Source organism: Thyridium curvatum (assembly GCF_004353045.1).
Source record: "Thyridium curvatum strain D216 chromosome Unknown NODE_95_length_149896_cov_80.229921, whole genome shotgun sequence".
Classification (NCBI taxonomy): domain Eukaryota; kingdom Fungi; phylum Ascomycota; class Sordariomycetes; order Thyridiales; family Thyridiaceae; genus Thyridium; species Thyridium curvatum.
The window spans coordinates 17,816-32,546 of NW_022156850.1; the positions used below are offsets into that span (position 1 = coordinate 17,816).

General features: G+C 60.9%; 4 protein-coding genes across 4 annotated transcripts; 1 reads left to right on the plus strand and 3 right to left on the minus strand.

Moving 5' to 3' along the window:
* Window positions 1–2,343: 2,343 nt before the first annotated feature.
* On the minus strand, window positions 2,344–3,372 carry E0L32_010966 (uncharacterized protein; the record flags this gene model as incomplete). Its single annotated transcript, XM_031133642.1, has 1 exon — window positions 2,344–3,372. The coding sequence occupies one exon, from the start codon at window positions 3,370–3,372 to the stop codon at window positions 2,344–2,346; it is 1,029 nt and encodes a 342-aa protein (XP_030988782.1).
* Window positions 3,373–4,523: 1,151 nt separating this feature from the next.
* On the plus strand, window positions 4,524–7,523 carry E0L32_010967 (uncharacterized protein; the record flags this gene model as incomplete). Its single annotated transcript, XM_031133643.1, has 4 exons — window positions 4,524–5,503; window positions 5,593–5,997; window positions 6,058–6,644; window positions 6,718–7,523. The coding sequence occupies 4 exons, from the start codon at window positions 4,524–4,526 to the stop codon at window positions 7,521–7,523; spliced, it is 2,778 nt and encodes a 925-aa protein (XP_030988783.1).
* A 303-nt stretch (window positions 7,524–7,826) lies between these two features.
* On the minus strand, window positions 7,827–8,759 carry E0L32_010968 (uncharacterized protein; the record flags this gene model as incomplete). Its single annotated transcript, XM_031133644.1, has 1 exon — window positions 7,827–8,759. The coding sequence occupies one exon, from the start codon at window positions 8,757–8,759 to the stop codon at window positions 7,827–7,829; it is 933 nt and encodes a 310-aa protein (XP_030988784.1).
* A 546-nt stretch (window positions 8,760–9,305) lies between these two features.
* Window positions 9,306–14,321, minus strand: E0L32_010969 (uncharacterized protein; the record flags this gene model as incomplete). Its single annotated transcript, XM_031133645.1, has 1 exon — window positions 9,306–14,321. The coding sequence occupies one exon, from the start codon at window positions 14,319–14,321 to the stop codon at window positions 9,306–9,308; it is 5,016 nt and encodes a 1,671-aa protein (XP_030988785.1).
* Window positions 14,322–14,731: the final 410 nt, after the last annotated feature.

Sequence of the window (14,731 nt, forward strand, 5' to 3'; positions counted from 1 at the left end):
CCGGTCGAAGAAAAGCCGGGCTGGCTGTCTGCCGGACGAAGGAGACGGGATGGAACTGCCCAAAAGAGACCCAACCCTCCTGGCTGGGTTGCACTCTCGACATCAGTTCCGTCGGCGCCAATACCGATGCTTTGCAACCAACGCCTACCGACGGCAGATAGGCACAGCGATCGACAGAGACCGGCTTCAAGAGCAAACAAAGCTAAATTCTCCCCCAATGCGCTGCAGATCGTGGAGCATCAGGCCACACCGCACCTACGCCTCGCTGTCAACTGTCCACATCCCGCACGGGGGAAGACGGGAGTGCCGCCACTGATCGGCCGGGAGGATGTGAGAGGAGGCAACGGTTTCTCTCTGTGTGTCTGTTTGCATATGCATGGATGTGCTTTTTTCTTTTTCTTTTGCAAGGGCGTTGGCAGACCATTGCAGGCGCATTGCATGAGAGACAGCCTGCCATTGAGGCGTTCACCGCATCGCTTGATTGGGCGAGTGAGTGCGTCAGGCTCTCTGGCTGGTCATTGTGCAATAGGCGACTGGCCCACGACTCCCCTCCGTTCGCCACCACAGGTAGGTCTAGACATGCAAGACATTGGCTACGCTGGGGTTTGCTCGTTCCCCTCTCAGCTCTGGCTGCAGGAGGAGCCGAGGGTGTTCGTTCCATCCGCATCCTCCCCCCCGCGGACACACGGCCGCGAGATTGTGTGGACCAAAGTGCAGTGCAGTGCAGGTGCGGAACCCCCACGGCTTGACAGCAACCATTTTCAAACACCAAGATTGCAAGGCACTGGCTGGGGGTCCGTCATTGATTAGGTATCAGCAACTTTTCTGTCGTTCGTGTGCATCATTTTGTGTAACCGGGACAAGAGGCGAAGAATACCACTGCGGTTGAGCATCTGTTCTCGGCCGGTGGCTGAATTCGAGACCTCGCATGGGTATATCTGATCGATCACTTTGGCGTTTTTGTCTTTTCCGCTTGCATAACTAACTATCCAGAAGGAAATTGTTTTGGTGCTCATGTAGACTGTCTGGCAGCGATTCGGTGAGTCCGTTATCTCGCCACTCTTTCTGTTGAATAAGTCGGTAGGTAGGCATGACAGAGGTAGGACCACCAATCGATCAGCTGCTTCTTCTTGGTTGTCGCTCTCATGAGAGACAAAAAATGGTCTCGCCCTTTTGTGTAGTCATTTAGCTTGGCCACATTTGCAGACTTGATGCCGTGTGAGACGAGCGGCTTGCGCCGTAGGTTTTTGTGAGTCGCCTGCTCCTTTTGCTTTGCCACTTGGCTTGATGGCTGATGGCTGAGATTGGCGAAGGCTTCACCGGCTGCGAGGGTCGATGTAGATTGTTCAGATAGTGAGATCGTGCAAATGCCTATTATAATTTATGCCTTTGTCCGAAGCGAATCAACCTACCACCTGAACACCGCAAATGTATGCGCATGATATCAAGAAGTGGATCATCAAGCTTTACCGACACTCAATTGCATTCACTGCTCATCCAAGACCAATGTCGAAGTCGCAAGCATCCGCCAGGCTTTCACTTGGAATTGATTTCCATGGTCTCTCGCAAGCTGTTCGGCTATCCCCACAAGCTTAGAGGGAGCTTAGGAAGCTATGGCCTCCTTGAAACGGCGGGCGGGGCGGGGGACGTGACGCTATGTCGGCATGTCGGCCTCGGCTGTAGGTGATGCGATGGCGTCCCAGTAGTGCATCATCCGCCGCCATCACTGGACATCATCAATCTCGAGCCTTGAAACGTGCCCACGATTCCACCACAGTCTTACTGTCTAATTTTCTGAAGTCTGCTTAAGCGTTGTACCTCAAACTTCGTGTGCTCGGAGCTTCTGGACCGAAACCTCTCACGATTCAGCAGGAGCAGGATTGGGGACTCATTATGACTGCATCACAGGCCGGGTCTGCGGACCCTTCGAGGTATACCTCTCCCCCAACGATGATTGTAAACCATTGATATACCTCCTATACCGACTTCTAACATCGAGTGAGATAGGCCCATTCACATTGTCTTTGTGGGCGCCGGAGCGGTGGGCGGCTTCTACGCCTCGCGGCTGCACCATGTGAGTGGACGATGCATCTCATATCACCCAGCAGCACACACGTTTTTGAAGCTTGATCATCTGGGAATATAACTACCGAGAGATCGCCTTTTCTCATATTTCATTGACAATGAATTCTGACTGACCATGCCTTCCCCCCTAAGCCCTCCCACAACATCCACGTCTCCCTCATTGCCCGGTCAAACTACGCGCCCCTGGCCAAGGAGGGCATGCACCTCGAGACCCGCTCCTTCGGCAACTACACCTTCCATCCGCACGCCGTGTTCCCCTCAGTAGCGGCCGCCTCCACGGCGCCGGCCTCCAACCCGCTCGACGGCTCGTCGTCGTCGTCGCCGGCGGCGGCGGCTGCGGCAGCACCGCCCAGCACGGGCTGGGACTTCATTGTCGTGACCACCAAGGCGCTGCCGGACCGCGGCGACGACTCGGCCACCATCGCGCCGCTCGTGGGGCCCGGCTCGGCCATCGTGCTGATCCAGAACGGCGTGGGCGTCGAGGACCCGTACCGCCGGCGGTTCCCGGGGACGCCCATCGTCAGCGCCGTGACCGTCATCAGCGCGGAGCAGATCCGCCCGGGCACGATCCGGCAGAACCGCTGGACGCGGGTGCACCTGGGGCCCTACACCGACTCGGCCTCGCTCTCTGACTCTGACTCTGACGGCGACGGCGACGGCGGCAGCAGCAAGAAGGAGGGAAGCAGACGGCAGTCTCCTTACGACGACGCGCGGGCGGCGCTCTCGGAGCGGGGCGCGCGGGCCACGGCCGACCTGGCGGGGTGGCTGGCGGGGCTGGGCGGCGTCAAGGACGCCGAGGCGCTGACGGAGCTCGGCCTGCAGACGGTGCGGTGGCACAAGCTGTGCATCAACGCCGCGTTCAACCCGTCGGCCGTGCTGTCCGGCGGCCGGGGCAACGCCGACATGCTGACGGACCCGGAGCTGCGGGCCCACCTGCGCGGCGTCATGGACGAGGTCTGGGCCGCGGCGCCGACGGTGCTGGGCCGCTCGTTCGAGGACGCCGGGAGGGTGGAGGGGCATGGGTACGCGACGCCCGAGCGGATCATCCGGAGCACGGAGCGCAATGCCGGGGCCAGGCCGTCGATGCTGCTCGACTGGGAGGCCGGCCGGCCGCTGGAGATCGAGGTCATCCTGGGCAACCCCGTGAGGATCGCGAGGGCGAAGGGGGTGGAGATGAGGAGGCTGCAGAGCATGTATGGGCTGTTGAGGAGTGCGCAGTCGGTGAGGGAGAGGGAGAAGAAGGAGAAAGGGAAGGGGAAGGGGAAGTTGTGAAGGGCTGGGGCTCATTGTACTCTACAGCACTTGAACTACGTATATCAAAATGGTATTGAGCCTGATTATTACAAACTCTATGGCCTTGAGAGATTGATTGTATGTGTGTCCAGTCCTTGTCAGCATAAAGAGCAGCTCCCATATTAACTTCTCGAGACATCAAGGAAATACAACTAATTAATTATTTGTCAAGAATCCTACTTCGTTCCATAGATCATACAGCATTTCTCATTTCCATCCATGTATGTAGTGTCACTTATTCAGCGCTACAGTGTACAGCGCCGGCGAGTCTCGTGGTGAGAAGCCACGGCTTCACATGTCATGACTTACACACAGAGGCATCATCATATCAGAAGCCAGTGGTTGTGGCTTCCTAGGTAGTGATGATGACCCACCCCACTGCCTTCCTCCCCCCAGCAAGTCGTGAGCTCTGTGCACGGACCACGCCTTCCCTCAATAATTTGCAGTTCGAAGAATTTTCGGGCCCCGCTCTTTCTTGCACGGTCAAAACTCCTGCCGTTCCCTTTTCCCTCCCAATCTTCGGCCTCCTGGTTCTTCCTATTCCGCCGGAATCAGATCGTCCAGAAATAATCCATCGCATCGGATTATCATCAAGTCCATTTACTAGGTGAGCACTCTTACAACCTGCCAACCAAAGATGCCTTTCCCCCCTTCCTACCTTGCTGCTGGCACCACCATCGTGTGCGCGAGCCTCTGCGCTCGCCTTTGCCTCTGCTGTGCTGAGGGCTGCTCGCATTGGACGCGCATCGCACCAATTCTTGTCATTTAGCCATGCAGTCTATTCCGAAATACAAGCCAGACAAATAACTAATTCGGTGTTCCGAGATGCAGAGTTAGCCAGGAGACAGATGATGCGGTCCTTGCGCTGTACCATTGTGTGACTGTAGCGTCGATTGTTCCGACTCTGCTGCCTCGACCGCTCCTCGACTTGACCTAGTCATCACAGAGTTCACGACTTGAACACGTCGACACGCGAGCTTGTCGCGACTGCGTCCTACACACTGAATCATACCGGTCAACCCCCATACACGATCTACCCGTACTGTATATACGTGTCTACACCTTGAGACATCCCGGGCCAGTCTGTACCAGTAGTTGTTGGAGCTTTTCATGTGTCCCTCGGCCACCTGTTCCGCACTGTCACCATGGAGAAGAGAGACCCGGGCCAGGACTCGGATGACTTGATCATGCAGCAGTACCCTTCGCCCACAGCCGACGGCCAGGACCTTGCGCAGTATTATGCTGCCAGTGCCCAGCGCGATCCCCAACTCGACCCCCAGATCGACCAGGCGATGGACGGCCAACACCCCGATGCGGCCGCGCAACAGCAGGAGCGGCGGCCCTCTGTTAGTGCCGAGGAGCTGCAGCTCGCTGCGCAGCTGAGCCAGGGGCTTGCGCCCATGATGGAGGTCAACCACGAGGAGCACGACGTACAGAACCACGATCCTGGCTTGCAGGACCAAGACCACAGCCTGCAAGGCCCGGAGCAAGCTCTTCACGCCCAGGGCCCTAGCTTGCAGGTACAAGATCCCAACTTGCACACCCAGGAGCCGGCTTTGCATGAGAGTGACCCCAGCTTCCATCATCCCCAAGAGGCAGACATGCACACCCAGGATCATGCCCTCCACTCTCAGGACCCAAATTTCCAAAGTCAGGATCCAAATATGCAGCCTCACGACCCTAACCTACAGGGTCACGACCCCAATCTGCAAGGCCACGATCCGAACTTGCAAGGCCACGACCCGAATATGCAGGGCCATGACCCCAACCTCCAAGGCCATGACCCAAACTTGCAGCCGCATGACCCCAGCCTGCACCACGGCCTCCCTCACCCAGACCAGCAGCAGCCGCATCAGTATGGCGAGTCCCCTCAGCAGCCACAGCACCTGCCCACCCCTTTACAGATGGCCCAGTTCGCCCAGCAGGCTGGCGGTTATGTGCCGGTCGATAGCACCCCTCCAAGGAAGAGGTCCAAGGTGTCACGCGCCTGTGACGAGTGCCGGCGGAAGAAGGTCAAGTGCGATGCAATCTCGGAGACGGGCGAGGAGTCGTGCTCCAACTGCCGGCGCTCGCAGATCCAATGTCTGTTCAGCCGTGTGCCTCAGAAGCGGGGGCCTAGTAAAGGGTATGTTCTCATCCCGATGGAGCTTTCAGCAACTTCCCACTCGTTTTGTTACTCAAGACTTGTTGATACTGACAATGTATGCCGCATAGATACATCAAGGAGCTGGCCGACAGGATCAACTCCATCGAGGGAAAGCTGGGAAGTCAGGTCTTGGAGGGATTGGACCTCAATGGTGCCAGGAGAGAGTCTGGGTCTTACTCTCCCTCCGCGCCGCTGAATGAAAATGCCAAGAGGCCCTTCTCCAGTATCTCGGGCGATGGCTACGCGACACCGACCCCGAATCGACAGACAACCTGGGGTTCTGAGCCCAGGCCCAACCAGACCTTCCAGACGCCTCAGGGCCCGCGCGAGGCTCAGTCTCCAATCTCGCTCGTGCCTCGTCCGTTGACGGTGAAGCCGATTACGTCCGAGACACCTGCGCCGGCGACTGAGGAGAATGGAGTTGATGTCCCCTCAGATCATATCCGAGGTCTCGATGATCCGGTCTTTCATAGGTATGCACAGCTGTATACTCTTAGTGCGTGCCAATATGTCATATACTGATGACCGTCTAGCTTCATGTCGATCATCTACCCGTCTCTCCCGTTCCTGGCAAGCACGAAGCAGAAGATCGAGGATACTGCTGCCAAGTGCCAGCCGGCTCTCCGAGCAGCCTTCATCGAGGCGCTGTACGCAACCATGGAGTCATTCCAGGCCATTGCACCGCAGAGTGGTGATCCTCGCTTGGCAAACCGCCTGCTCTTCAGCTTTGAGATCGCTCCCGGCAGCCGCTCCGATGTGGAGAACCTGGTCCACCTCCAGACACTCCTCCTCCTTGCCATCGAAGCCGACAACCACGGCCCGCAGGCCATCAAAGGCCGCCACGGCGGACCTCCCAAGTCCGCCCTGCTTGCGAGGGCCGTCGACGTGGCGTACGGCATGGGCCTGCGCGAGAAGCAGGTCGAGGGCTCCTTCGATTTCCAGGCCGACGCCGACTCGGACGACAAGGTTGCGATGCGGGCGTGGTGGGCGCTGGTGGCGCTGGACCGCTTCAACGCCGTCGGCACCGGCAAGCCGATGCTGATCCACGAGAGGACGACGGTCCTGCCTCCGGCGTCTATCCTGAAGCCCCTGTTCGGGGAGGCCGGGGCTTGCTTCATCAGTACGTAACCCGTCTTTGAACCTGGACTTGTGAGCAGCGATGATGGTCAGAAAAGCTAACTTGCTGAATCTAGAAATCATTTTTCTGCTCGGGTCCTACGAACAGGGAGTCCTGTCGCCCGTGCAGCCACGCCGTCGCGCCTGGGACGCGCCGCCCATCCACAGTAACAAGCTGGGTGTGGCCCTCGAGCTCTGGCAGTACGACGTGCCCGCCGACATCACGCCGGCCTCGCACCCCGTAGTGTTCCTGACCTACTGGCACTGCCGGCTGCTGGCCTACCTGCTGCTGCCCAGCGTCCACTCGACCGAGGTGCTCTGGGCGGCCAAGGAGACGCTCAAGGTGCTGTCGCTGAGCACGCAGCTCGTCAGCCCGCTGAACCACTACTTCACGTCGCTCGCGACGCTGTCGCTGGCCAAGCTGACGAAAGTGGACAAGACGCGCGAGCAGGCGTCCAAGCTGCTGCTCGAGAATTTCCTGGAGGGGTCGATCGCGCCGTCGACGTGGGACAACGCGATCCGGGACAAGGTCGCCGACATGATGCGGTCCGAGACGGCGGTGTCGGGCGGCTCGGCCACTGCGGCTGCCGCGGAGGCGGCGGCGGCGGCGAACCAGAACCTGCAGCACCTTGCTGACCTCGCCGCGGCGGCCGGGGCGGACAGTGGCAGTGCTGCGAGTGCCGGCAAGGGCGGCGACGGTGCTGGTGTGGACGGGGCGGACGGCGGCGCTGGCGCGACTGCCGCCGACAAGGAGTGGCCGCCCTCGAGCGTCGACTTTGAGGACCTCGGGTTCAACCCGCGGCCCATGCTGCATGCTGGTTATTTGAGCGCTATGATACCCCCTGCTGCTACTACTGCTGCTGATGCTGCTGCTGCTGTTTAGGAGACGATGGAAGGATGACTCTTTTAGGTGACACGTTATTCTTGTGGAGACGGCGTTCGTCGATTGGAGGCTTGAAGCGCTGTAAGAGTATGGGCTGGTTGAGTTGAGCCTGAACATTATAAATACTTGAACGCTTAATACAACTTTTGTAATTCGGCGCTTTCTTGGTCTGATGATGCGCATGTGCTTTGAGTTTGCATGCTTTTGTTTTGTGTGAGACTCATGTGTGTCTTTTGAATCGAAGCGTGGAGGGAGTGTTCCTCTGTCCTGTTCCCCGGGTTTGAAGTGTGTCTACCGTATCTACTACGTAGGAGCGGTGGATGGCGCGTCTGCGAAGCCCTCCCACTCCTCTTCGTCGTCCTCTTCACAAGGCTCAGCCTCGTCTTGACCTCGCTCATACCGCTGCTCCGTCTCAAAACCACCTTCACCCTCTCCACCCATCTCCTCCTCCCTCCTCTTCTCCCAAAACCCCTTCCCATAACTGACCAGAATCTCTTTTCCTTTCCGAATCCACCCGTCATCTTCCTCCTCCTCCTCCTCCTCCTTCTCCTCACCACCGCCAGCCCTCTTCCTCCCACCACCAGCAGCCACCTTCCCCTCCCTCCTCCTCCTCGCCAGCTTCGCAGCCCGCCTCTTGCCCAGAGGCAGCACAAAGACCCCCATGCCCTTCTCCCCCCGGACCGCGTCCCACACCTCCCGGAACTCGGCGTTGGCCCGCCGCGCCCCCGTGCCGCGGTAGTCGTTGACGAAGCGCGCCTCGTTGCCCGCCCGCGCCGCGTCGACGGCCACGCCGGCCCCGCGGTCCAGCCACAGGTCGTAGTCCGACGCCGCCGCGTGGCGGCGCGCCTCCTCCTCCTCCGCGCCCGCGCCCTCAGTAGTGCCCGTCATCCCGGCGGCGTGGTAGTAGTGCCCCAGGTACGGCACCACAAAGGACCCCGGCGGCAGGTCCCGCGCCGCGAAGAGCCCCCGCTGGCCGCGGGCCGGGTGCGAGGGCGCGGTGATGGGCGCGATGAGCACGTCGGGCCACGGGCCTGGCGGCGGCGCCGGGGGGATGCGGGGCAGGGACGGGTCCGGCGTGCGGAGGAGGGCGAGCTGCGAAGGGGTGATGTGCCGGGAGTAGGTGGGCTCGGTGAGGTAGGTTACGTCCTGGGGCCAGTTCTTGGGGAGGAGGGGGCAAGGCGATGCGCTGCTGGCTGCGTGGCGGCTGGGGAGGCCTTTTCTCTTGCGTTTGCCCATCGTGATGAGAGAGTATCAAGTGCTATGATGTGGATGCCATTGTAGTAAGTAGTTGTGCGCGTGCGGGTTCGTCTATGTTCTTCCACTTCCGCGCTGCGGTTTAAGTGTGTGTGTACCTACTTGTGCTGGTTTTAATTTTGACAGGGTTCCAGCTTTCTCACAATCTCCACTCATCTCACACCCGCGGCGACCTTGTTTTGACAACACTTTAATACAATACAGTAAAGCCACGACTTCCCAAAGTGAGATCTGAATATCTTCATTTATGTACCAAGGAGATGATGCAGTTATATGCGTCCCAGCATTCCATCCCAGGGTCCAGTCCAGCCCCCCCGTACCTCTAATGCAGAATGCCCCCATCCCCAAATGCTCAGATTTTGGTCCCATGCAGTCTTATGCTGGGCAATAATGCTTGCTGACTGTCCGTGATCTAACAATCCCATCCCTCCCCATCTTGCACCATACAGGTAACTTATTGTACATTCCAAATAAACCCTTTGCCCTTCTCACCACACCTTCTCTCCTCTCCTCTCCTCTCACTTCACTTCACTTCACTTTCCTCCTCCTAAACCACCCCTTCTTCTTGTCCTCCCCCTCATGCGCAGCCTGGTACCCCTCCTCCACGACGTTGTGCCGCCCCACGACCGTCAAGAACACCTGGTCCAGCGTCGTCGGGCTGACGCTGTAGTGCTCCACGCCCAGCCTCTCCCGCTCCTCCTCCAGCAGGACGACGAGCTGCCCGATAGCGCTCTGCTCCTGCACCGTCGCCACCGACGACTCCCCGCCTTTCCCACCACCACCACCACCTCTTCCTTCTACCCCCCCTTCAGCCCTTCTTGACGCAGCGCCGCCCGAGCGCGCAAGGACGACCTCCCTCGCCGGAATCGAAAACCGCATCTGGCCGTGGTACGTCTTGTCCTCCATCTCCGCGCCGGGGAACGCCGCGCCGACCCAGGCGCGCACCCTCGCCACGTCGGCGTCGCTCGTCCGCGGCGCCCCCTTGCACACGAGGTGCACGTGCAGCCTGTCGCCGAACCGCGCCCGCAGCTGGTCGACCGTGCCCATGGCCAGCATGCGCTTCGCCATGATGCCCGCCCGCCCCGCCAGCGCGTCCGCCTCCTCCATGCTGTGCGTCGTCAGCAGGATCGACCGGCCGGGCACCGTCGCCGCCAGCGTGCGCCACATGACGCGCTTGGCCGCCGCGTCGAGCCCCGAGCTCGGCTCGTCGAGCAGCACGACCGAGGGGTTGCCCATGAGCGCGATGCCCAGGCTCAGCTTGCGCTTGTTGCCGCCCGACAGCGCGTGCGCCTGCCGGTCCCGAAACGCCTGCAGGCCGACCGCCCGCGTCACGGCCCGCACGTTGTGCTCCACGTCCGGGATGCCCCGCACGCGCGCGTAGAACCGCAGGTGCTCGCGCACCGTCATCTGGTCCACGGCGTCGAACTGTGGGCACACGCCCAGGTGCGCGCGCGCGGCCGCCAGCCGCCGCGACACCGACACGTTCTCGACGAAGACGTCGCCGCCGCTGTCGGGCTGCAGGTCGCCGCGGATCATGCTGATGGTCGTTGACTTGCCCGCGCCGTTGGGGCCCAGCAGCGCGAACACCTCGCCGCGCTTGATGCCAAACGTGACGTTGTCGACGGCCGTGTTCTTGCCGAACGTCTTGCTCAGGTGCACGGCGCGCAGGCCGTCGAGGGGCTCCGTCGTCGACCCGCGCACCGACGACGTCACGCGGACCAGCTCGTTGGCGATCTCGGCGTCGGCGCCGTCCTGCGGGCCTGCATCGTCGTTGGCGGAGTTCTTCTTGGACCGCCGCGAGAAGAGGCGGGCGAACCAGAACTTGGCCTTGCCGCTGTCGCAGACGAGCAGCAGCAGGAAGAAGAGCACCGACTGCACGATGAGGTAGAGGATCGGCCCGCCGTACTGCAGGATGCCGCCCGGGTTGGGCGCGATCTGGTCTCCGACGCAGGTCGCCGAGAAAAGATTGAGGGCGAGGAACATGGATCGGATCACGGAGCCGATGGGCGCAAACGCCGAAACGAGGAAGTGCACGAGGAGCAGGTAGTTGTCGACCTTGTTGACCGGCGCGTAGGTGATGGTGCACAGGTAAGCGATCAGGTACACCAGGAACAAGACGGCCTGGCCCGCCGCCGTGAAGGCGTAGGCCGACAGCTGGTTGCGGCTGAAGAGCGAGATGAGGTAGGCCTGCAGCGTCATGGCGAGGCCGTACAGCGCAAAGACGAGGAAGAGGTAGCCGACGTGGTACCACACCTTGGACAGCGCCGCAAACAATATGACGGCGAGCGCCGACGACAGGATGACGATGGCAAAGTCAAATGCCACATACGCCGCCCACAGCGGGAATACGCGCACGCCGTTGGAGTACTCGAGCCCGCGGACGTTGCGCCGGCGCTCCAGGTTTGGGTACAGCGCGAAGAAGCCCGGGTAGGCGCACAGGGCGAGGCCGATGTAGACGAGCAGCTGCAGCGACTTGCCCGTATCGGGGGCCCATGGGATGTTGAAGGGCGCGTATGTGGCAGCGATGGACGTGTTGGTCAGCATCATGTCGAGCAGCGTCTGGCCAAAGAAGGCGTTGACCGTGTCGAGGTAGTTGGCCTTGTAGGCGACCGTGGGCGGCGAGTTGGCATCGCCGAGCCACCATCCCGCGGGTGTGACCTTTTTGCGGTCCCTCACGATGAGGTTCTGAAACTCCTCGTAGGTATTGGCAAACGTGATATTGTTGGCGATGCGGGCCAGCCCTCCCGCAGCAGCCCCGTTGGTCGAGTTGCCGGAACCGGCTGAAGCGCCGCCAAAGGCTGGCAGGAAGAGGTCGATCAGCTTGGTCGGGGAGAATTGCGAGGGGGGCCCGGCGACGAAGAAAATAGAGCCGCCAAAGTCATTGGTCAGGAAACTCTGCGGTTTCTCCTCGGTGCCCTGCTGTGAGGGCGTACATCCTGGAGGCGTCTGGTCGCGCACAAAGAGCGTGACCAGGCCCGCGGCGATGACGGGGATGATGAATGCTGCAAAGTATGGCACCCAGTTGTGCTTGAAGATGACGCAGCGCTTCAGGAACAACACCCACGCCTGGCGGACGTACCCGATGCGCTGGCCAGAGAGCAGCTCGAGGTCGTCCTGCTTCTCGTCCGTGACACGTACGTCCTCCAGCGCCGCGCCGCCCTTTTCAGTGCCGATAGCTGCCGCTGCACCTGCGCCTCCGATCGGTGGACCGTCCGAAGAAGAAGGATTGCTCTGGTCCTTGACCTCCTCCGCTAGCTGCAGGAAGACGTCCTCGATGGTAGGGCCCGAGAAGCGGTAATCGTGAATGCCCTCCCTCTCTAAAGTCTTGATGACCTCGGCGGCGAGACGCGACGACGGGGCGATGTAGGTGATGACGTCGAACGAGTTCTTCTTGAAGACGCCCTCGACCGGGGGCCCGTCGACGAGCGCCTTGGTCTTGTGCACGTGGATGCGGTACCCGCCGCCCAGCCTGTCCTTGAGCTCCACCGACGACGCCGCGGCCTTCAGCGTGCCCTTGGACAGCACGGCGATGTGGTCCGCCAGGAGGTCTGCCTCGTCGAGGAAGTGCGTCGTCAGGATCATGGTGCGCCGGCCGCGCTCGGCGAGCAGGATGTCCCAGATCTTGCGGCGGCTGAGCGGGTCGAGCCCGCTCGAGACCTCGTCGACGCAGCACACGGCGCTGCCGCCCGTCAGCATCATGCCGAGCTGCAGCTTGCGCTTCTGCCCGCCCGAGAGCGTCTTGGACTGCGCTTTCACCTTGCGGTCCAGGTCGACCGAGGCGATCAGCTCGAGGATCTCGGCCCGCGAGGCCACCTGCCCGGGCGACTTGAGCTTGTTGAAGATGAGCACGTGCTCCTCGACCGTGACCTCGTCCCAGAGGACGTTCTTCTGCGGCGCGATGCCCAGACCGCCGGTGCCGTCGATGGTGATGCTGCCGCTGGTTAGCCTGTTTGTGCCGGCGATCGAGTCGAGCGTCGTGCTCTTGCCGCTGCCGTTGGCGCCGAGCAGCGCGAGGATCTGGCCGCGGCCGGCGGAGAGCGTCAGGCCGTTGACGGCGTAGACGGGTGGCTTCGGCTTAGAGATGAATGAGAACATGCGGCGGATGAAACCCGGCTTGTAGACCTTGGTGAAGCCGTCGAGCTTGACGGCGGCCTCGTCGAGACCCTCGTGGCCGGACTCGCCCTCGAAGACGATGGTGCGTCCGTGGCTGCTGGTGCCGTAGAGGTACTGCTCGATGAAGGCGCCGATGATAGGATAGGCGATGATCTGGACTATCAGGAAGATCCAGAGGGCGAGGCCAGGCACGTTCCAAGGGCTGTCTTTGCCGACCTTGAGGAGGTTCGTGCCCACCTGCTGGCGCTCGAACCGGGCCAGGTAGGTGATGAAGTAGGTGTAGTTACACGGCGCAAAGAGAAAGCTCAAGACAGCGACAGTGGCTGTCTTTGGGTAGCTCACAGTCTGCGCGACAATGGCTAGTAGCAGGTATATGAGGGTGACGGTGACGCCGCTCAGCTGAGACTTTTTGAAGAATGCTCCGCCGAAGAGCGACATGGAGACAAATGCTAGACCCACGAGTATGTGGTAGATGAGCACGATGCCGACGTTGGTATGGGCAAAGACTCCGCGGGCCACGATGAGGGAGCCGACGACCCAGCCGGGCAGGTAGATTAGCGAAAAAGAGATGTGGTACGACAAGAGCCTCGAGGCCTGGGCCTGCCAGCGGCGCCTGGTCGGCATCATGGCTTCGATCAGGGTGGCCATACCAATTTCTCGCTCGGTAGCCATGAAGCCGACGGAGTGGTAGCACACGCCAATGACACCCGAGACGAAGGCGACGGCCAAGAAGTTGGTCAGGGAGTTCTGGTACTGCACGCGAATCTTGTCGGCGCGCTCCTGGACCGTCAGGGTGGTGTAGGGATATTCGTGGGTCGTGTTGGGCAGGACGGGCTTGTCGGCGGTGGGGTCCATGCCGGTGATGGCGGCGTCAATGGCGTGCTGGAAGGGCAGCATGTAGATCTGGCCGTCGTTGGTGCCCTTGTCGACGTCGATCTTGCCCAGGCCCAGGGCGCCGTCGTTGCGGATGGTGTAGTTCCAGATGCGGCCCTCGCCCTCGGTAGGCGACCCTTGGAAGACGACGGCGCCGTAGCACGAGGTCACGCCGCGCAGGGAGCTCCTGCAGACGGTATCGAGCTCCTGCGACACGCGCAGGCGGCGCACTTTCGCCCCGGCGCCCTCCACCACGCCGGCCAGAACGTTGATGACGCTGTCGATCTGCCCGCCCGCAAGACCGTTGTTCACGAAGGCGACGGTGTCTCGACCGGAGCCACTGGCGTAGGACAGGGCGTCCGGCAGGGACTTGACGGGGCGGGAGTCGCCGATACCGAAGAGCGCAGGCGGGACGAAGAGGTTGCGAGCGAAGGTGAAGAAGGCCATGAGGATGATGGGGAGGATGAAGGCGCGGATGAAGGTCGGGAAGGCATGGCGCCAGCAGACGATGAGGAAGTTCTTGCGGACGAGGGTGCCCGTCTGCCGGAGGAAGGCCATCTTGTCGCGAAGGGAGGTTGCTCCGTGCTCGGTCGAGAAGATGCGGCGACTACGCCCGTCCAGTCCTCCTCAATGCTTCCACGGGACTCGTGTGGGCGTAGGCCCTTGGCCGCGATCTCTGTTTACCGCTTTTCAGGACTCAATGGGTCGTCTGAAGAGCAGAATATCGTGATAGCTGTTTGTTGGTAGGAATTGGCCACGGCGAATCATGGTTGACCATGGGCAAGGCGGGCACAATGTCCGATTTAATGCTGAGTGAGCGCGTAAAAGGAAACGTCAATTAGTCAGATCATGGGGGCAGTCGCTACCGTCTGCAACAGGCAGCACTTTTGGAAACAACAACAACAATGACAAAGTAGAACAAGGCAGGCACCGTCCGTAGAGATTGAGATAATAGAAATAAAAAAAGG